This window comes from Stegastes partitus, unplaced genomic scaffold (genome assembly GCF_000690725.1).
Source record: "Stegastes partitus isolate 25-593 unplaced genomic scaffold, Stegastes_partitus-1.0.2 Scaffold668, whole genome shotgun sequence".
Classification (NCBI taxonomy): domain Eukaryota; kingdom Metazoa; phylum Chordata; class Actinopteri; family Pomacentridae; genus Stegastes; species Stegastes partitus.
In genome coordinates, this window is record NW_007578399.1 from 119,665 (window position 1) to 142,466 (window position 22,802).

The 22,802-nt window shown below is 43.6% G+C and overlaps 2 protein-coding genes across 4 annotated transcripts in view; both read right to left on the reverse strand.

Annotated features, from left to right (window-relative positions):
- The window catches only part of LOC103363546 (capZ-interacting protein), a 33,060-nt gene extending 30,647 nt beyond the window's left edge, over positions 1 to 2,413 (reverse strand). Inside the window, exon 1 of the mRNA XM_008290360.1 lies at positions 2,409 to 2,413. The gene's annotated coding sequence lies outside the window, so the exon portion shown is untranslated. The remainder of the gene's footprint in view (positions 1 to 2,408) is intronic.
- fndc3a (fibronectin type III domain containing 3A) overlaps positions 200 to 22,802 on the reverse strand; it is a 50,151-nt gene continuing 27,548 nt past the window's right edge. For all 3 annotated transcript variants that reach the window (XM_008290358.1, XM_008290356.1, XM_008290357.1), the window contains 23 exons: positions 19,718 to 19,794; positions 19,364 to 19,610; positions 18,775 to 19,071; positions 17,721 to 17,779; positions 16,330 to 16,496; positions 16,158 to 16,217; positions 15,931 to 16,069; positions 15,155 to 15,208; positions 14,949 to 15,073; positions 14,587 to 14,761; positions 13,480 to 13,566; positions 11,169 to 11,307; positions 10,538 to 10,606; positions 10,299 to 10,417; positions 9,103 to 9,208; positions 8,705 to 8,880; positions 8,477 to 8,590; positions 8,164 to 8,313; positions 6,939 to 7,288; positions 5,934 to 6,146; positions 5,489 to 5,655; positions 3,443 to 3,567; positions 200 to 1,568 (listed from right to left, as the gene is read on the reverse strand). In XM_008290358.1, the coding sequence (XP_008288580.1) occupies positions 1,245 to 1,568; positions 3,443 to 3,567; positions 5,489 to 5,655; positions 5,934 to 6,146; positions 6,939 to 7,288; positions 8,164 to 8,313; positions 8,477 to 8,590; positions 8,705 to 8,880; positions 9,103 to 9,208; positions 10,299 to 10,417; positions 10,538 to 10,606; positions 11,169 to 11,307; positions 13,480 to 13,566; positions 14,587 to 14,761; positions 14,949 to 15,073; positions 15,155 to 15,208; positions 15,931 to 16,069; positions 16,158 to 16,217; positions 16,330 to 16,496; positions 17,721 to 17,779; positions 18,775 to 19,071; positions 19,364 to 19,610; positions 19,718 to 19,794 (3,539 nt within the window). In that variant the 3' untranslated portion in view covers positions 200 to 1,244. The remainder of the gene's footprint in view (positions 1,569 to 3,442; positions 3,568 to 5,488; positions 5,656 to 5,933; positions 6,147 to 6,938; positions 7,289 to 8,163; positions 8,314 to 8,476; positions 8,591 to 8,704; positions 8,881 to 9,102; positions 9,209 to 10,298; positions 10,418 to 10,537; positions 10,607 to 11,168; positions 11,308 to 13,479; positions 13,567 to 14,586; positions 14,762 to 14,948; positions 15,074 to 15,154; positions 15,209 to 15,930; positions 16,070 to 16,157; positions 16,218 to 16,329; positions 16,497 to 17,720; positions 17,780 to 18,774; positions 19,072 to 19,363; positions 19,611 to 19,717; positions 19,795 to 22,802) is intronic.

Sequence of the window (22,802 nt, forward strand, 5' to 3'; positions counted from 1 at the left end):
AGAAAGATCCCCCCACCGGGAGCGATACTACAACTTTTAAAACACCCAAAACACAAGTAGGGCTTGCACAATCTCAAAGTGTGTTCTATAAAATGCATCACAAGACCAAGACGCCGTCAGTCAAGGTTTTTTCTTTCACTAAGGTGCAAAAAATCAATTACCAAGGGGAGGAGGGGGGGAAACAAAATAAAACAAAACATACAGGAAAGCATACATTTTTTGTGCTGAACAACAATATTTCAGAGTAAAGCAGCTGCATGATTGTAAAAACAAGCTACAGTATAACTATATGATAGTAAAAATAATTAGAATTCACTGTTAGTTTGGTTTTTGTTTGTTTTCTAACTTTATACTGAGCTTTTTTTTTTTTCTTTTTTCTTTTTCCTCAAACTTACAGATCCTCGTGTCTTCACTGTACAAAAATATACTAACATTTCTCCAGTCATTTTTGCATCCTTAAACATTCTGAACATCAAAAAGGTTGGAAAGTGCTAAATGAATGTTCTATAATGTGATTTTTTTTTTCTTTTTTTCCCGTTTCTGTTTCTTCTCGCTTCGCTAGACTCCTCAAACTCCAGCATAGGGGGAGTAAAGAGGGGGGGGGGTTTGAGTCCCTTCATGTGGCCCTGAAGCCCTCCCAGCCGTGTACCGCTGTGGCACAAACTACATACAGTATACACATCTGGACACACACCTCACTGTGCAAACACTGGCCCACCAGGTCCCAGGATCAAATAGCACATAGGCTAATGACACACCTACATACTATTTTTTGGAACACGTCTATCAAAAACAGTTTCATACTGAACACGTAAATGGAAATATAAATAATGACTATTTCTATACATTTTATATATGCGCCGCTTCCCCTCACCGCTGACCCGCTCCCCAAACTAAACCTATGCTTTCTGGGCTCCTTCTGCACAGGAAGCTAACCGTGTTGTATTAAGAGATCGGAACCGAACAGACAAAACACCACAAACGTGGGGCGGGTTTCACAAAGCCAGGAAGGTATCACAGGTGCCAAATGAGACGTTACATCCCTCCATTTATAATCTGCCGTTTTAGCTCTCACTCACCAGCCCCATCCTCCCGCTGCACCCCAATTCGTCTAATGCAATTACTCTGTTGAAATCGGAGAACATTAAGTACAAAACAAAGAATACAAAACAACAGAGAGAGAGGGGAGGGGGGAGGGGGGGAGAATAAAGCTATAACCCTGAAGCTGGGTGGCGCCGGACTGCTCATTTAATGACGAAGTACTGGATGACGAAAGCGATGAGGATGGCGATGACGGCAAAAACCATGAGGAGGAGGAAAGCGCACTGCTCGTCCGTCAGGCTCTGTCTGGCTCGGTTGGACTCGGCGCCGGTCCTGGACCCCGAGCCGGCCGCGCTGCCGCTCAGCGCCACGTCGCTCCGCTGGGGGGTGAGGGTCACCGTGGGGCTGTAGGGGCCGCTCAGCTCTGGGGCGTCCTGGCACTGCCTGATGGCGCACACTCGGAAACGGTAGTCGCTGCTGGGCTGCAGGTTCTGGACGTGGAAGGATGTGGCGGCGCCTTTGTAGGCCTGCGAACAGGAAGGGAGACGTGGTTAAAAACTGAATGGAAGACAAGGAAGAGAGCAAAAATCAGGGTTGTTTATGTCTTTTGCTGTAAAGTGTCTGATTTTTTTTAAACATACACAAATGAAGAGTTCATTTGCAAAAACTCCATCTTCACAAACCTCCAGAAAAAACACTTTTCCATCGTCTACCTGAGACAATATCAATCAAACTAAAGTATCTCTATTTGTGTCATGTCATTTCTACTGAGTCAAATCCACTCAACTTCAGTTTGATATGATCTCAAGCAAATAAAAAAAATATGTTTTCTGAAACTCTACAAAAATGGAGTTATGTTTTAAAAATGAACACTTCAACTACATTTTTTTCTTTTTTCATCTGAGACCCAAAACCTGCTGCTTTGTTTGAAATGCAGAATTTGTTTTTCATTTTAACTACTGCAAGAAGAAATATAATTGAATTTCCAACTGTCCTTAAACTATGTGACTTTATGTTTTGTAGCAATAAAAACAACCAAAATATTCTTTCAAATTGGGAAATGTCCTGAAAATCCTTTTATTCTATATGTCTCATTTAAAGATTTGCCAAAAACAAACTTTTTCCGCTTGTCACATTCTGCAAAAAAAATAAAAAAATTCTGTCCTTAGCCATTCCTAACTCAGCTGTGACCAAGAGTCATGTGACTCTCGTGAAATTAAGGGGCTCTTTAGCTGAACTGCAGGCAGTGTTCAGACAGAGCAGACAGGAGACAAGTATGGAAACATGATGAATGAATTCTCTCTACTTTTAGCCGTGATTGTACCGTTTCCACAAAGGTGCAGGGCTTTATATCGTATTACACCCACAGTGAGGAAAACTTACATTTCATCATGAAATAAAGGACGAAAAATACGCTATAAATCAGGCTACTTAAAACAAACTATTGAGTTTATGCTGGACAGTAAAGCTGTAAAAATGCCTCCTGTCTCATGTCCTCTGAACAACTGGATAAAATTTCCTTTCAGCTCTTTACTTTCGGGCATAATAGATGAAAACAAACCGATAAATCCCTCTCTCAGCTTTGTCTATTTGTCATTTAGCAGACTATTTTCTGATTCATTTGTCAGAGTTGTGTTGTTCGGTGCCTTGGAAGAAGTGGGAAGCCATCTGCCTTTGCCGTTTGCCCAGCTGACACACCCACAAGTTTTTCCTGAGCCTTGTGAACCTGATCTGTTTGGTTGCTTTTTGATTCTTTTTACTTGAGCAAACCAACAGTTCTTTTTAAATAGTGAAATTGAGCCTAAAATTGAATTAATCCCATCTTAGAAATTGTAAATTTAATGGAAAAACAACTCTCGGAGACGTGTAGGAGGAGGGGAGCTGCTTTTGTTCAGCTTTAAAATAGCAGAAGTATGAAACTGATTGACTGAAACAATCAAACTCCTATCCTCAGCAAAAGAATAATCCCCTTTTCTTAAACATGGCTGTTTGAATCCAGGCCACTGAGATTGACAGTAAGGAGGGAAACAAACGAGGACGGCGGTCACATATTTCAACTTCCTGATTCAATTGCCACGGATGATGTGGTGAGATTAGCATACGCCTGCAGTGGCCATTATTCCACGTTAACATGGCTGGAGGCCACTAAGAGGGATGAATGTGCTGGCAGGGGCCAGACACCTGGGATACCTCATGGATCAATGACCTTTGCATAATGGGCAATTTGAAGCCAGCGGTGACTAATACGGAACGCTGCGACGCCGCGGCGAAAACATTAAGGCCCCGGATCCATCTGTATCCCGATCTGCATAAAAAGGCCACCGTGATGAATGGCAGGTCAGTCGAAGGTAACAGGGAAGGACGTGAAGCACGGAGAGGGAGTGCCGAACCTTCACAGTACCTGTTTAAACTCTGAATTTCCCATCATGCACTGCAAGGTGTAGATCACCGGGTCTCCCTTCATGGGCAGTAGGGCCTCCCATGTGACTTCGCACGAGTTGTCATCCAGACGCTCCACTTTAGGGGCTGCAGGGGGAGAGAGAGAGAGTAATGAAATATGTGCAACAAATCGTCTTTAAAACAAGAGATTCAGTCGGATCAAGAACGCGTCATTTTCTAATGAAGAGGAGGAATGTGAGTGACTGTACATTTACTTCATGTGTCATAACATTAACAAGCGTACATGCAAACAGCAAGAGCAGCTCTTGTTAGGATTCATCGACATTATTTGAGGAGGTTGACACGTTAACCAAAACTACTAAAACTGCTAATTGAATCATCTATCAATTACTGAAATGAGAAATTGACTACTTAGATAATGAAGTGCGAAATCACTAAACACCTCTTGTTAAGGTATCAGCTTTTAAATGCAGCTTGAGGCAATATTAGGAATTAACTAAGAACAAAGATTAAATTCTCATTGTGCCGATGAGTGTGTGTGTGTGTGTGTTTTTTTTGTGTGATTTATATAAAGTGCTGCTACAACTCTGCAATTACCGATACTTGGCTTTATTATTTTGTGTTGAAAGGTTGTTAAACACAGTAAGTGGGAACGAATGGAGCACACTGTCGGACTGCAGGAAGGTGGTTCAAGCATTTATATTATCTGTTAACACGGAAACATACACACGATGCCACCAACTCATCGACAATTAGATTTGCTGGCAACTAATTTGGATTTTTTCTATATTGATTATTCACTGCATCTCTCGGTTGTCTGTCTCTCAGTGTGGCCCTGTGATAGACTGGTGACCTGTCCAGGGTGTCCCCTGCCTTCGCCCTAAGTCGGCTGGGATAGACTCCAGCGCCCCCACGACCCTAATGAGGATGAAGCGGTGTATAGATAATGGATGGATCTCTATCATAAACACGAGCCTAATTCAAAAAACACATGACTGCCATTGAGATGTGAGAGAAGGTACTTTGGGGAAAAATATTTACAATACTATTTAATTTAACGTCGACATGATGTGAAATCTACAGAGGACGAACTTAAAACCAACCGTATATGTATAAGTTCAATGTAGCTGTACCTGTGTTAGCATCCCGAACATTAAAAGACTAAAAAAATAAAAAAATCTAAAATAAAAAAAAATAGCAAAAATGACTAATAATAATAGTTTTCATATGTAAAATAATACGCCACTTGTACTGAATAGGATCTTTAGGGGGATTTCTGAACGAGGGACTGCTACAGAAACTCCTTGATTTAATATGAGAGTACTTGCTCTGATAAGAACAGTGACTCAGCTGATGGATTAAGAGTGAATTCTAGACGACTACATGCGACTTCGCCTCATTAGCGGAGTAACAGTAGCAGCTATGAGTCACGCTCTTCTTTAGGTAGGTGGCACTTTGTGCACAAACTACAAAAATACGTGGTTGTTCTGAACTGGCAAAGTGCCCCGGTAATCATAAAAAAAAAACAGGTTTTGGCGTTATAATATTAGACTTTAGACTTAATGCTGAAATGGTTAGTCTAAATTCAAACAGTTTATATTTGAGAGTCCACTTCAGTGTGTGGGGAGACAAGCGGTGTTGAGTAACACCGACGATCTGGCATATGACTGCCTGATTCAACAGAGGTGCCGCACTGAGAATAAAGCCTACGTCCTCATTACTGACTTCAACGCGTGGGATCAAAAGAGGCTTTGCCGAGGCGGCGGAGACCAGACCACAGCGCTGAACAGCCCGACTCGTGATGACAGCCGACAAGTGAATCTGAGGCTGCTGGATTTTTTTTTTTTTTTTTTTACTCAAATGCAAGTCAAGCTTGGGGCAACCGAGGTTAAAAGCTGAGCACACTGGCTGTCAGCAGTGAGTGTTTGTAAAGATAATAAGAACTATTACACACAAGACACGCAAAAAGAAAGAGTGAGGGGAACAAAATAAATAAATAAAGACAGAAACAGAAGCAGGAACAAAAGGAGGAAAACTGGCACTGTACCTTTGAGGGGGGCTGGAGGAGAGCGTGGGGTGGTGAATGTGTAAACATTGGAGAAGGGCCCTTCGCCCGCCTCATTAAAGGCCTGGATGCGGAAAGTGTAAGAGGTAGACTCATTAAGCCTCTGGACTTTGTGAGTGTGGCATGGTCCTTTATACAAGGATATAAATCTGCAATGACAGGAACACGAAAAAAAAAAAAAAAGAGAGAGAGAACGGATTTAATGAGCAAAGGGTAAATATGACAAAAAGCAAATGAGACGAGAGGCTCCTCTGTCAGGAAATGTACAGCGGCATAAAGCAGATCATCAGTTTCTGTCTGGTGCGTTAGTTCCTACGCCCTCCTGGATACAGTTATCTGAAGCTTTTGCTCAAACTCCAGTCTCCGCTCTTATCGCTTCATCTCCTGTCAGGTCACTTCCCCGTCCGCTGACTAATGGGCCACTGACCTGCCGCTCTTGTCCCCCATCTGCAGCTGATACTGGAGGGCGTCTGAGGTGGCGGCTTTGGCTGGGCCGTCGCCCCACTTGAGCCTGAGGGTCTGGTGGCTGAAGGCGGTGCACTCCAGGCGGGGGGGCTGAGGGGGCAGGGGCTTCGTCTTCAGCTTAAAGGTGTGACTAAAGGGGCCTGCTCCCAGGCTATTCAGGGCTTGGATTCGGATCCTGAGGAGGAAGAAGAAGAAGGAGGAGAGATTTAACAACATCAGAGAGCTGCCAAAACTGAGCTTACCTGAGCAGAAATACTGCAGCGACTGTCAAAGAGGCATTAACAGTATTTCATCTCATTGGCAAGAAGGCTGTGTTCAGCATCTGTCAATGTACGGCAACGTGTTTAATTCTGATTCAGCTCCGTATCTGGTTTGCGACACACTGGTGAAGTCAGCCAATTAATCCAGCCTCGATCCTTGTTTCATTATGAGTCCAACATCTAGAGCTTCCAGACTGAACTGTATCACCAACACAGTGCTGCGACAGCTCTAAATAAATGGCACTAATTCAAATAAATCCAGTGTGAACGACATTTCAGATGAATAAGAGTGTCTTTGAATATGAATCTGTAATGGCTACTTTATTTAACGCTGCATAATTTGGGTTTCCTGTAAGAAACCAGCAGCTTTATGATCCTGAATCACAGATACAGGGAGGTCACCTGCCTGAAATAAAGATTTCGGTGTCAGGTCTGGACTGTGTCTGTTTTGTAAAATGCTGCCAGGACTGTGCACAACGGCCTGGGTTTATAAACGTAATTATATTTTACTTCAGCTGTTCCCTTTGGCATCCTTTGTTACAAGCGAGTTAATATACAAGCTCAGTGTGCGTCGAATTGATTTGTATCACATTTTATGTCTATGGAGCACTTTCAAATCCGTTAGCTCCCGTTGACATCTGAAAAGCTCAGAGGTGTGTCGTACATCATGATGCGACATTGGGAATTTTCAGTGAGGAAGCGCCGACCTGTAGCTGGTGTCAGGCTGCAGATGCTGGATGATGTGTTTGGTGACGGGACCGACGACGACGGGCTGCCGCTCTCCGAGGTCGATCAGGTAGGAAGTGATCTCAGAGCCGTGATCACACGGATGATCCCAGCAGATACCCAGGCAAGTGGATGGAGAGTAAACCGGTGGGGGCCGGGAACAGCCATCCTCCTCCTCTTCTTCGTCTTCGTCCGCATCCACCGGAGTCTCGTACCTCAGCAGCTCGGACTCCTTCAGCACGTAGATGTTGCTGACAGCTGCAGGCACCGAGCAGGGCGTCTGGCAAAGCACCGCTTCGCTGAAGAGCCCCACGCCGGCCACGTTCACAGCCTGCACAACAACGAAACACAAGACTGAGTCAACTCTCGCTTGTGACACGGACAGACACGTGTGCAGCACCCATTTTTGACCACAAGGTGGAGTTCCAATGTAAACATAACTGGTAAGGATTTCAACAAAGCTTGACCAGCACTTGGTTTTTTATCTTCTCGCTAAGCCATGTAGTTAGAAAAACATGATTTTGTAAAAACCTTTGCAATATCAGACTGTTCACTGTGAACCAGCTTTATTTATAACAAAAGCAGTGGTTGTGTAGTTTTTTTTTTTTTTAGAGGCATAGGTTGGGGCAGTCATCACAGGTAAACACACCAACACAAACCTCCACCCAGCAATACAGCAAACCCTAAAAACAACGACTTCCATCATTCAAAACACTGCTGCTGGCATGAAATATTGTACCTAAGGAGCACTGAGGTGAAAAATATAGGTTTATTAATAATATATTGCTTTCTAAGGATGGAAGAATCTGTGCACATCATCTCACTTTAAGCTTAACCCGGTACCTCAAAGGATATGACAACTGAGGCACGACTGCTCCAGATATTTCCTCCTCAGCTGGCCTAGTAACAGCTTTACGCTCTTGAACCCACATGTGAAAGCTTTTGCTGTTTCGGTGATCTTTGCTGTTCTTACTGAGCAAACTCTAGCCGAGATAGCTTGTACTAATAATAAAATGACTGTTAGATGAGATTATTCTTCATTTTTTTACTTCAGAATTATTCATAATGAAATAAATTTGCAAAATCTGTTTTTTTTTTGTTTTTTTTTTAAGGTTTATTTTAATCAGTGGTGCACATAAAAAAAACAGATTAGCCTCTGCTTAATGAAAGTAAGCACCAAACAACGATGTGTTTGTTAATGCTTACCTGTACCCGGCAGAAGTAGTTGTTTGCCGGCAGCAGCCCCTTCATTTCATGGCTGAGTCCTGGTCCGGTGTAACACGTCTGCATGGAGCCCTCGGCTGCTCCCCACTCCAGACGAAACTCTGTCACTGGAGCTCCGTTGCAAGGAGGCGCCTGGAGGACAAACACCAATGACAAAGCCCGTCAGCGCTGATGACACACTGTTGTTGTGCTTCATAATAATGCAGCTGTATGTAAATATTCCAGTGTATTCTTAGAATGATGCATCTGATACCGGCTCTTATCAGTGGGGGAATGGAAATGAAGCCGGTCTTACCTCCCAGCTCACAACAACACAGCTGGGGGATTTGCATGTGGTGGAAGGGCTCTTGCACTGCTCAGGGGCCCCGGGGCCGGTTGTAACCTCACAGCGCTCCGAAAGAGGCCCAAACTATTCGCAACAAAAGAGCAAATGTATTCAGTGAGGGAGAGCTGGAAACATGTAGGAGAGAAAAAAAAAAAAAAAAAGCAAATAGCTTCTCTCAGTTTTAACAGTCTTTCTCACCCCAGCCTTGTTTGCTGCCTTGAGCCGGAAGCTGTAGGTTTTGCCAGGCATTAACCCTCCCACAGAACAGTCCAGCTCTGGACCCTGGTAAACCTCCCTGCTCTCCTCAGACTGCGGCCCACACACTTCTACACTGTAGCAGGACACTGGGCTTCCTCCGTCTACCTGAGGGGGACCTAGAACATTTGTGCAAACCAGTGTTCACAAATCAATAGGCTTTTAAAAAAAAAACAGTTCTCCAAGAAAAATAATATATTATCCACACACACACAAAAAAAAGAATACAAAGTGCATAATCAAAGCTCAGTGCTTAGCGGTAGTTTGCTAGACAAATAAATGCATTAACAGAAGCTAGAAATGCATCCCACACAGATCTAAGTTGGAGAGGAATGACTCACCCCAGCGCAGTTGCACCTCCCTGGCTTTGGGCTTGCCCACCAGCCGAGGGGGCTGGCAGGGCCCCGGGGGCACTGCGGGAGTCTGGACCTGCAGGGTCTCTGACAGCTTGCAAAGGAAGACAACACACCAATTAAGACCCACAGAAAGTAACAAATTGACAATCTTACTCACTCTTTCTCCCACAACACACACACACACGAGGGGGAAAAAAAGGAAAAAAAAAAAAAAAAAGCTGGATACAGAATGCCATTTTCACCAGCTTATCAGACTGATTCAGGCTACAACAGACCAGAGCGGAGACAAATGCGAATTTAAAAAGGTTCACAAGCATGCAGAGAACTCTGCTGTATGCTATGGATGAAGTTAGACAGATTGTGTTGCAGGTGGAAAAACAGACTCCACACCTGTGACAAAAGGAAAACATGTGAATGTTATGTCACATTGTGCTGCACCAGAAAGCAGGAACTTGCCACCGTGATTCATGTTTCTTTACACGCCGCGTCATGAATAAATGCATGTGCAAACAGCTGGTGAAGGAATTAATCAAGAGCGTCTGTGAACTGAACTAATTAAGAAAAACATCCTCTGACACATGCAGGGAGGGTTAATCGATTAGCAGGCTTTGTCTTGTACTTACACACCAGGAGGCATAGTCTAATCTAACCAACATAACAGACTGACTGAATGACAATTTCCTATTAAAACTCACCATAAATAGAACGTATATCTGGAATTATTCCTGTCAGAATTAATCAGATCAACGCTGGCTGCCTGTCTTAATAAGTACAGTTTGGGTAACAGGGGAGAAATGTATCAATAATTAAAAAGCCAATAGGAAAACAACGCATACCAATCAGGTTTCATAAAACTATAATGTTGTGTGGACCTGCAATGTGAGGAGAATGTCTGGAAATCTGAGGTGATACTGATTTGAAAGTCAATTTTAACTTATATTACTAATATATTAAACGAGTTTAATCAATAGCATTTGTGTCACAGTTGTTATTATTATTAATAGCCACTACAGCATTTGTTTATGGATATTAATACAAAAAAGAAAACAGGTGCAATTCCGTGCTTCCTTTCTCCCTGCAATCATCTGCAACTGATCGCCAAACTCTTTCAATCCCTGTGGCGGAACACAAGGCTGTGTGCGCTACTGTTTGTGCACGTGTACTGACGCTGAATGACTCACCGGGCTCTGCCCACCCTCGCTCATGCAGTAAACTCGCGTCTGGTAGGAGCAGCCGGGCTTCAAACCCTCACACACATGTTCCATTGCCGGCCCTGAGTACACCAGCCCCCATGATAGGCCTGAGTACAAAAAAAACATTTTAAATGGATTTAAATTATCTCGATAAATCAGTGTTTTCAAGGTCAAAAGCATAATTTCTGGCATTTTTTTTTTTTTTATTACCGCCGTGAGTAACGTACCACTTAAGCCCTCGGACAGCTCCACAACATACTTTGTGACTTCGGCGCCACCGTTCTCTTTCGGGGGTTCTAGATTTTAAGACAAGCAAACAGAAAAAGACATTACCATTACAACAACATTATGCTTCACTTGAGAATTTATGAAATACAATATAGGGAGTGATTTTGTGTAACCTTGCTGCCTCTCAAAACTCCCCAAAGTCACAAGTACTACAAATAGGAAATGCAAATGTAGAAAAACAATGATTTGACAATCATGTAGCCTTTTCTGCCCCTCAGATTTCCTCCAGAGCTCATTTTGCTGCACAGAGAAATTGGACGATGTTTTTGAAACTGCAGGCATATTTTTTATTTATTTTCTTCATTCTGAAGACTGGAAGCAGAAACCAAGTACAGCAGTGAGTGATGTGTTTGTCTACTGAGGTGTATGAAAGATTCATGCTGATGTCTGAAAAGCAGAGAGAATTGTCAGTCATATATTGTACAGACTAGTTGGGATGTCATCCGTCTCAGATGGTCAGGCAGAGCTCAGTGAGAAAAGTGAAACTGTAAACTGGACTTGCCAGCTGTCAACTGCAAGTAAGACTGAATGGTTTTAATAAGAGAAAGGGCAGTTAGTAAGAAAGCTCACCCCAGGCCATCTTGAAGCTGTTCGGCAGGACTCTTCCTCTGATGACAGGCCTGCAGGGACAGCTGGGTCTGTCTGGGTTTGTGATGAACTCGACCACCTGGCTAGGGTTACTCTTCCCCTCCGAGTTGTATGCCGCCACCTGGACCAAGTGCACAAAAACAGGCACGTGAGGAGTCACGAAATCAAACCGAAAAACTCTTGCTGCAATGCTTGACAACCCTAAATGGTCGATTACCGACAGCACTTTATTTCAGCCACCATTTTTAAAAGACTCTCACAGACACCTTCAGTATAGCTGCGACTAACATGGCCTCAGACCACATCATCAAAACGATTCTGCTCCTCAAATCTACACAAGCATTTGCATTTCAGTACACCACATCTGCAATAACATGGAAATCTGTGCGAGCCTGCTGAGTCGAGCTCATCCACACACTGTACCAAGACAAACCTGCACAGCGCCCAGCCTCCCCTCACACTATGCAGCTGAATAATTGCAAATGAGGGAGGTTGTATTGAATATTTCTATCATTTCGGCATATGGTGGTTTGTTTTCTGTCATGTTTAGAATTTCTGTGATGCAGATTCTTCTGACTTTGTTAGTAAAGCTTACAAATCCCATTTCCGGTCTATACATTAATATGATTTCATGTTCGTGAAGCACTGAAAAAGAGCACCTGTTACTGACACTTGCTGCAGGAAAATAACAGCTATCGAGAAGTGAGAAAGTTTGAATACCTGTGATCCAGCACCCATCTTCAGCTGATAACTGAGTGCAACTGCACATTATAAATACAGCTACTTTGGCAAACCACAGACAGGTGCAGTGAATGTCATTGAAAATCTAGTTACAATGCAATGTTCTGCTGGGAAACCTTGGATCCTTGGCATTCACATTGATGGGACTTTGACACAGACCATCCATCTGAAGACTGGTTTACAACTAGCACCTGTCCCAAAGATCAAGAGCCTCCCCCAGCAGGACGATGCACACGGCAAAAAAAAAAAAGATCTTAAGAGAACAGCTCGAGGAACACGACCAAGAGCCACAGGCCTTTATTCGGCCTTCAAACTCCCCTAATTCCAATCTGAATGGGCATTCACAGGATGTGACAGGCCCGTTCTATAACCAACAACCCAAAAGATCCACCCCCAGTGTCCCACTATCAAACAGAGCAGTACACTGTCCTGTGTCCATGTCCTTATATTTTAGTGCTATTTTGGCAGGCGCTGTAGGCGCTTTGACTGTTACTAAAACAGGAGTAAACAGTCTGGATGTCGGTAACCACTTTTGCAAAAAAATTTTAAATAAATGTTAACTAAACATTGGTTTAAGTGTGTTTATGGTAGCAGCAATGGAAGTGTCTCTAAATACCGCAGCAGTGCTCATCATAACAAATGTGTCAGTTAGTGCAGTGGTGTGACTAATTTACATTGTTTAAACAATTTTGGGACCAAAATGAAGCTCTACAGACAAGACACAGGGGAGCCCTACTACAGTAAACACAACACAAAGAAGAAGCAGAGTTTAAGATGTTAAGCATCTTTATATCAGGCATTGTTCTCAACGTTTAGAGTAAAGCTGTTCAAACCAGCAGATTTTTGCTCGTCACATTGATTGATTTAACTATTCTATCCCCAACACATAGAGGTGAGATTTCTGAATGACGTCCTCTGTTTATGATATGTTTTGACACAGATTCCACCTCACATTCAGATGCCATGCAGGTCTTCTGTCAAAAATGCATCTATTACTCAATGCCAGCTTTTCTCATTGGATCACCACTCCTCAGCTTTTTACCAGGAGCATCACGTATCCTTGTAATGGTCTCTGTCAATAAATTGTGAAGGATGGTCACCTGTGTTTCCTCAGAGCTATTTAGTAAACACTAAATAATTCAGCAGTCAGAAGAGCAACAATTTTGCAGAGAATGAGAGAAGGTAGAAATGTGGGCGAGAGTGAGACACAAGAACAGAAACACAGGAACATGGAGGGAACGATAACAGTCCGTCCCTAAACTCTGTGACATTACTGCCAACTGAAAGGCCACTACGGCGCAAACGCTTTACTCGACTGGCTTCTCGCTGGGGCCCCGCGTGTGATCAGCAGCGGAGTCCTAATGTTGATGCTGTCAGTTGCCCACTGCTCTGCTGGCAGAATCCTGTAAACGGATGAGTCATCGGTCCAACGTGGGACTCAGCGCCCCTCCCTGCCTGAAGCCTGCCCCCTCCGCGCATACACACTCTACTTCAGCCTATATTAAACCTCGGCTCACCGGCTCTGACTGCATACATCACAGGGCTCCCTTACCCTGAACTTGTACTTGGTGCTCCTGTGGAGATTTCGAACGGTGCAGGTGAGTTCGTCGCCGTCGTAGCTTGGCTGGAAGCCATATCCCTGGGACAGAGACAAAAAGCAAAGAGAGAAAGAAAACAATGAGGTGAGCAATGACTTACCAGACAACCATTGTAGCACAGAAAACACAGTGGTCTGCAGGATAAACAGCTGCAGGGGACAGTGGGACATTTTCATGTTTCCTGGCAGAGTCTATGCCTGCAGAAAGCAGCTTGAGGTGGTGCAGACAGAGGCGACAGTAGTTACAAATGTCAGGTAACCTTTAGAGCCAAAGTGTTGCAAAAATAAGACGTGGACTTCATTTTTCCATTTTTTTTTCTCCTCTATTTTTGCTGGATTGAAATAAATATGACAATTCCCAAAGACACAAAGCAGCTACATGAGAATCAATACGAACCGGGAAACAGATGCCTACAATAATTATTATTACTTATATAGCACCTTTTAAAAACAAGGCTTACAAAGTGCTTTGCAGACAGAGCAAAGCGGAAAAGAACGACACTCCTGAAGAACCTTGACCAACAGAAGGCTGGTCAAGTCCAAACATGGTAAAAGATTCTCAAAATAAATTAGTGCAATAATACCAGACAAAATGATAAAATGCCACATTTACGTAAGGGAAAGAACAAGTGGAATAAAAGAAAACACAGGGTAAAACCATAAACATGAGGCTAAAAATTGTACTAATAGTACTAATAGTTAATGAGTAAAATAAGTACATACATAAGTAAATAAAAGGCAAAAGAAAATGAAAAATGAAATAAAGTTAAAAGCCAATTAGATGATAAAAACAGACAATAAAAAAAAAATCATTCATTCATTCTAAATTGTGAAAAACATTAATGGTGTAGATACGTATTTCATACCATTTGAAGATAAACTACGGCTCAATAGTTATACTTGGCAATTCTGCCATCTAAGAAGTACTTGTCCTAAGGATGCATCAAGCATCTTACATAGAAGGGGAACGATGAAACTAATGAAAACCATTAGCTGCAGACATCAGATATTGCTGTGTCATTTCTGTGCTTCAATCTCAAACAGAAACAGTGAGAGACGTACCGAGCCTTCCTCCTCCATCTCCAAAATATAGTAGATGTCATCCTCCTTAGGAGAGCTAGTGGGCCTCTGCCACTTCAGACACAGCCAGGTCACCCCTGCCATCTCCAGCTCTGGAGGGAAGGGTGGCAATGGCACACTGCATGAGGTGAACAGGTCCACCACTTCACTGAACTCGCTGGGGAGGGCAGAGAGAGACAGAGGATGGGAGAGAATGGGAGAGAGAGAGAGAGACAGGAAGAGACAGAGTGAGAGACGCACGTACACAAACAGATGGAGACAGTGAATGGAAGAAACAGCAACAAAAACGGACAACAGGGAGGGCGCCTCGCAGGAAATATAATCGAGCATGTTCATGCGCCTACCTTACGCCCATGTCATTTTTGGCTGCGAGGCGGAAGGAGTATCTTGACGCTGGAGAAAGCTTGGTCACTCTGTACTGCTTCTGAGGTCCATAGTAGCACTGCTCATAAATACCAGTGCCCTTCCCCTTTACAGAACAAAGTTTTTCAGTTTAGAAACGAGCAACTCTGAATCTCAGCTGCACACGACATGATAAATAAAAGCTTACCTCATCCCACTGGAGAATGTAGTTCTGAATTTTGGATCCGTTGTCACATGGAGCCTGTCGGGGAAACCACACAGTTTTTTTTACACATCAGTCAGCTAAATATATGAACTTTAATATTAGTTATTTGTGTTGACTTTTGGAATTAGTGCACACAGAGTGAAAATTACATTTCACAGATAAAACGAAGCAGTGAAGGAAATGTTTATTGATGGCTTAAACAGCACCATCCTCTGTTCAAAATCTAATGCTAAGACATAACTGGCACAGAATCCTCAGCACCACTAACTACAAATAAAGTGCGTGTAGGTGTGCACACGTAAAGATTTACTTTATTCAGTAGAGTATGCTGAGCATGCAAGTTTGCTCTTTAAGTGCTTTGCTGAACTGGGAGGCAGCCATTATCTTAAACTCCTTGGAATGGCACAACGTTAATGAATCCAAAGAAGGAGAACAAGTGCCACACTGAAGGGAATCTCAAGTTTTAAGAAAGGGCTGATTTGGGGGTTTAAACTGAGGGATCTTTTAGCTAATGACTTGATTGTTCCACACTAAGAGGACAAAACCTGTAATAAATGCTATCTCTTGAAATCATTTGCAACACTGATGTATTTTTACAAATTAAATCATGGTCTATATGTTGGGTTAATACACTGTATAGAGATTTTAAGAAACCCTAGCTTTCTATCACATAGATGTTGTTGGTATTTTTGTCCACCCTTAAATCTGTAGCTTCAAATCCCAACTCCATCAATAACACTTTTTTTTTCTTCTTTTACCTTCCACTGGAGTACAAGTGTGTTCTTGGTCCCACTGGCCTTCCTGGGAGGATTGGGAGGATCTGGCTCACAGCTTAAAGTGGTGAAGCTCACAGCCTCCGATGGGCTTCCCTGTAAACAGTTACACATTGCCTGGACCCTGAAAAAAAAAAAACAAAGTGTTACAGAATGTTCCTCTTTGTACTGACACTGCGGTTCCGACAAATCAAGCAGAGCGTTATGCCAACCTGACGTGATAGTCTGTTGCTGGTCGAAGGTCTTCTAAAGTTGCACTTAGTTCTTCCCCGCTGCATCAAAGGAAAACCAACATTGTTCAGTGTTTTCAAGACAACTGTCAGTGTCAAATCTCCGACAACAGTTGGTGCTGAGCCTTCTGGCATGTTGCTGCTTGTTGCTCACCAGTACATGCTCTGGTACTTCCCATCTTTGCCACTAACTGAGACGGAGACCTCGTAGCTGAGGGGCTCTGGGGGGCTGCAGTCGTTCTCCACGTTGCCGTTCTCGCTCTCTGGCCGGGTGGGCGCACTCCAGCTCACGACTGCTCCTCTGGCCTGGATGTCTGACACCTAGCATATGAGACATTCATGGGTCAAGTTAATGTAATGCCCTGACATGGGCAAAGAAGCTTCTATTCTTTCAAAGTATCCACTAAATCCTAATAAAGGCACTTTTTTATTTTCAAAACCTAAAATCCATGTCTGCAAATGATCTTGTCCTATAGACAGCACTCTATCAGTCTTTTTCTTACACTTCCTAAACCGTCACAACAATCACATCGCTCGGTAGAGGAAAAGAGACAGGGATCAAAATATGCAAGCTTATGTTGCATCGGTGGGGAAAAGGGTTTTTCAGCATTTGGCAGGGAAGTGCTGTGCAACCCTAAGATTTTTCATTCTGTTTGGAGGAGGTTTAAAAATAGCCTGAGCGACACTGCAGGGGGGATTCATATGTGGAAGAACTCAATCAGGTCAAGTCTGTACCTCCTCCCCTCTGCCTTGGGGGGCCCACCTTAGTCCTTTGCTTCCCACAGTTCGATTCTCGGTCCTTTAACAAACCAGTGTGGCAGCACAGATGGGAAAAAAAAAAAATCCACTTTCCATTGAAGCTGAACTTTCTCTGTATTCCCCTAACTTTATCTATCATCTTTCCAACAGACTTGCTTTGCTACTTCTATAAGGAGTTCAGACCTTAGCGACAGTGTATGACAAATCTCATCTTATGAGGTCAAGGAAATTCTATTTGTAGTCAATCTACTGATTCCCATGCAGCTGCTGGAGCAGAGCTATTCTTCACTTTATTTATCTACACTGCTGTTGTGAACCAAGCACAATTTGTCAAGGGTTGTTTCAAAGGTAAAATGTTTTGCATATATTTATATCTCTATCTGATTATTTTTTCACATCTAATGTGTAATCTTGTATTTTGGGGGCAAAATAAATGCCGTTTTATGAGACTTCAAGCAAAGTACCAGAAAACGTGAGAGCTCAGTGATTATTGAGTTAAAACTCAGCACTTCTTTCTGAGCAAAATGCAAACCTCTTAGCATAGATGTTTAGTGGCACATTTGGGACTAGAAATCCCCACATGGATGCTAGTCAGCAGGTCTGCCTCCATTAGCAAGATGTCAGGCAGGAATTCATCACGGATGTTAATAGAATGTTTAATGATGCAACACAGTAGCATCATTACAAGTTTTCGTCAATGAAGATTCACATGAAATCATGCAATTTGTAATAATTAGATAAAGAAAAGAAAAAAAGTCAGATAGAGAGACTGAAGTGAATACCAACCACTGGTTTACTGATGGTACTCAATAATGCTTGCAGGGCCTGAGCCTCCTTGTCCAGCTCTGAGGAAAGAAAAACACAACATGAAGTAGAGAAAAAAAACACGAGACAAATAACATCTCAGTAAGAGTTTGGGCGCACCGTCGCATCTATCTGGATGTAAATGTCGTGTCAGTGTTATTTGGTGTTATAACTACATTTTGCACGCTGAACCTGGGAATAATTACGTCAATGCAATGACTCATGATTAAAAAAAGAAATAAAGAAAAAAACCTTATCGAAACACTGAGCTCAGTAATAGTCATTTAAGACGTGAAACTTCTTTCTAAATTCAGTGTTACACATTAGCATTCAGCTGGCTTCCTGAGGATGTTATTGCGGAAAAAGGTAAGATTGTCACCTCTGAAAGTCGCTTAAAATGACCTGAAACCAATGTATTATAGTTTGGGATGCACAACGATAACAGCATCATCATTGGTTCTGCCCAAAAAACAGCTTTAAAATGAGGTTGGCATATGTCAGACCCTGCCAACGAGCCAACACTATAATCTCAAAAATAACAATATGGTAATGCCACTATAGGAAAAACCTGATGTTCTCCCCCCGCAATTAGGCGGAAAAAATATGTTCATGTACCGGTTTTGGTGTCAGCAATCAACCAGTTTAAAAACATCTGCATATTAGATAGTGGCAAAAAAAAACTATATCATGGATCTCCAATTATAGCTAAAAGAAATGATGCAATCAAGGGAGGGGAGGGGCAGCCACAGTCAAACACATTTATAAGTTCACAAACTAGTTAATGAATTAGTTACCAGTACCAACAATAATAATAATGGCTTGCCTTTTTTAACACCCCATTGTAAATTTAGCAATTTAATGGTAGACTGCTCCTTGATTTCACCAATCTTCATAAGGTCACGGGGTGAGGTTATTATTTCCTCCACTTTCAAAATTGACAGTAATTAACTGCTGTCACCACAGACCGCTATTAAACTCCGTTATTAATTGCCCAAGTTGTAAACCTTGTCAAACTTCTGCCCTTTAACCTCCTTACCTCCGGACTCTCCGTTCTTCCCCTTGCCCGTCTGCTTGTCAGGGCAGGCTACTGCGTGCCTCAGCTGCCCCTGCTCTGCCTCCAACCCCTTCCCTCCGATGCCGTTGTGAATGTCCGTCGTCGGTGGGCTGTTGCAAGTCTTTTGCGGCGACGGGGGAGGGCTGTCCTTCACCTGCCCTCCTCCGCCTGCCTGTCGGTCCTTCAGTTTATTTTGCAGACGCTCTCGCGTTTTGTTAGTCCTGTCGTCTCTGTGAACAAACGGTGGGCGTCCATGTTGGGAGTGAGAATCTGCAGAGACTGGAACAGCACAAAGGCCACAGTTGAAGGTTTGTACAGACGCAGACAGGAGTAACAAAGATGTGTCTGGAGGCCAGACAAGCAGGTCGAATAATGGCAAACTCGTGGGAAATTATTACAGGGACGTACAAATACACCTGGCAGTCGTGAGCTAAGATTAAAAAGCTCAGAGACTAAACAGCTTGACTCAGGCCTTGATTGTATAACGAGACTGTACAAATAAAGTGCTGGGAACAAATAAATAACATCTCAATATAACAATACAGTCCAGACGTTGTCGGCTCCATCTTACCTTGCTCCGAGTAGATATGAGCTGGATGGTACTGGGAGATGTACTGAGAGCTCATGTCGCCCACGCCCCCTGCCATGCCTGTGTACAGGTGAGGTGGAGGGGGCATCATGGCAGGGTGTGGGATGAAGGCAGGCAGGTGGGCATGGGGTGGAGGTGGAGGATGGTGGAGAGGGGAGTGCCCTCCGGGGTGGAACTCTGGTTGCTGAGGTAAAACCAGAACCCGCCGCACTCCGTTCTCCTCTATGATCTAAGAGAAAACAAACCAGAGCGCGGAAAGCAGACATCAGAGCTGTTCTGAGTCGGATGAAACGTCAATCAGGAAACACTGGCCTGGAAATGGCATAGCAGGAATACCTGTGAAACGTATCCAGGAGGCACATAGATTGGAGGCACTGAACCATTTGGAGACATCATGGGAACCTGAGCAGGACCTGTGACGAAGGAAGGGACACGATCAAACACTCTCCCTGAGGACAAACAGCTGCTTCATCTGTGGGAAATGTGTTGCGGAGAAGAGTTGTACACAGGGCTGAAAATTCATTCAAGCCTAACAGGTGGATGACAGCCAGGACAACAACACAGAAAGGGAGCAGATTTAGAACAAATCAAAGCATCACGCAGTGGTTGATGAATAGATCAAATACTGACGCAGAATCCCAAATTTACAACTGGAAAGTTGATCAGATGAGGATCTGCTGACTTCTCTCGTAACATTCTCATGTGCGCAGTCTTCTGTCAGTACCTTTCACCTTTTACGAAGATAATAAATGGACTTTACCTTCTGTATTGCTCCTCGCATGTAGCCATTTATAGAATATGACACCTGGCAGGTTTTTAATTCAAGCTAACCTCAAACACTACCTGTGTAGGGGGAATATCCTCACACAGTGGATTCACTCCTTTTAAACCAGCGGCATTTTCAATGACTATTTCATTTTTTAAATACCTATGAGTAAGAAAAGGCAGAGAATTGCATTTTTAAAATACTGGCAAAATGCAAGAAGACCACTTTACAAAAGTGCTGAGAAACAACAAAGTTTCCTGCTCTGTGGTAGGGGCCAGTTCAACGGCTTAGCTCAGCTCAGAGAAGTGACAGCTCAGCAGAAAGCCTCGGAGAGAGAAAGAGAGAGCGACCTCTGAGCCAAGTTTGCACATTTCTCTTCTTACAAACCTAAGACAGAAAACACCAGGGTCCCCACAACGCCACATGTCATGCCGGAGAACAAAAGGACTCGCAACACACGCACACTGACCTCCTCGGAAACTGCTTGAGGAAGAGTTCTCCTTCATTTTGTCAAAAGTAGAGTAAGCAGAGAAAGCACTAATAAATGAGCAGCTATTATGGGTCCATGACGACAAAGGCTGGCCCGTGTAATGATGCAGCAGAAAACCTCCGACACTCCCACTAACACCACCTTCTCAGGTGCTAAAGTCCAGCCTCGAGCTCTCCAAGAACAGAAATGGAAAGTTAAAGCAGACATACAGACAGATGACGGGCTGTTGGGATGCCTAACTAAAATTAATGCAGTTTAATAAGACAGCCCTCCAATGAACCCCGCCTCCATAAAGGTTACCTAATTAATTTATTGTTGTTACTGTACTGGTGTAAAGAGGCACTGATAAAACATTTTGGAGGTAGAGGTTGTACTGCGAGGGTGTAATTGCGTCTAATATTTTGCCCACCCCGTTTAAAATGAGTGTAGACTAAATATTAGAAACATTCCTCCCTGTAATTGGTGCCGTTCAACAGCGCCATAAACTGCAACCTCCAAAATGACAAAACAAACATACGCGGAGGCAGGATTTACTGTAGGGCTGTTGCTTTAGCTAAGTGTAATCAACTAACAACTGAGTATACACCCCTGCACAGGATGACTCAGGTCCAGAGTTCACTGCTGCACTCAACAACTCAATACAGAGGCAGGCTATGTTTGCGAGGCAATAGGGGTGGTTGGTTTTGTGATTTAAGCAGCTGAATTTTCCGTCGTGAGCCTCTCTCGGTTGGAGGTTGAACGCTGCTCGGCTTTGGTGACCTGGTGTTACTATCAGGAATGGGGAAAAGTTCAGTGGTTTACGTTTAAATGTGATTTTTTTTAAAAAAAAGGAAAAAAAAGTGAGGGTTGGAGAAGAAAGAGAAAAGAAAAAGAGAGAGGAAAGAAATGTAAAGTGCTCACACATGGTGATCAACAGAGAGGGAGATAGAGCGGTTAAACTCAAACTTAACTCTTATCTGGTAATTATTCTGCGCAAGTCTTATCAGTTATGTGTGTGTGTCTGTGTGTGTTAATAGAGAGAAGCAGGGCGACAGCTGAGTGCTGATGCTTATCTGCCGTCTGGTATTATATGCTTTAATGCTGTCAAGCACCAGGCATGTTGTGGCATATTATCACCTTATCCCACTGACCCAGTGACCAATGCTATAGACCTGTGCGTCGACGGCGGCCTCGTATATAGGCAGACCTGTGTCGACCAGTGACGTGGCGGGGTACCTTCGAATAAACTTTCTTGAATAACACAGCTCGCAGGCAGGCCTCTCATACTGAAATCGAAAGAGCAAATGGGCAGTGAGTCATTTCCCGACCTAAGAACACAGGGTGCGCAAGGACAAAAATCTAAATTCAGGGAGCATGGGAAAGCTCAGGCTGAATGAAGGCCATCACACCGGCTCAGCCATCATTGATTTCAGATTACAATATAATTTAAGTGGGAGTTCAAAGTGTGTACTGTTAACTCGGCTCGCTTTAAAGGCGGATAAATTATGCCACGCTTATGCCACACAGTGCTCAGCTGTGCACCTGCCTAATGACTGATTAAGGCAATTCTGGTTAGCGCCGCTGATGCTGACTAACACGAAACCTGATGAATCACATTAGCATTCTATATGTTCTCCATTTAGAACCGAAGGCTTTGTGCGTGTACCGGCGTGGAGAGCGGAGGGGTGATGAAGACCGCGGAAAGTACAAGGTGAGCGAGGTTGGACGAGGGACCCTACTGTAAGGGAGAGGAAAAGAAAGGTAGGGTGGAGAACGGGTGGAAGGAGGAGGGGAGTGGGGGGAACACCCACTCTTTTACATCAAACTGACGCACGAGTGCTGACAGAGATCAGATAAAAAAAGGCCACATCCCCCTCCCCCTCCCCCTGAGTCAACTGGAGCACTGGTTGTGCTGACGTGGCCGTGGAGTGCCAGCCTTCCAGAGGAAACAGCCACGGGAAAAACATCAGTCGTCCTCCAGAGGAAAAAAAAGACAAAGAAACCCAAGGGAGACTTATCCGAGGCCACATACATGTCGTATGCATACATACATGGATGCGCTAAGGTTTTGCGGCCGCCTCGAGGACCCACCTGTTCGTCCTCGTCTGAAAACGGATAGAGATCATAACAAAAGTGCTCAAGTGGGACTACGCTCAGGTCTTCTAGCGCATACTGCAAACAGAGGA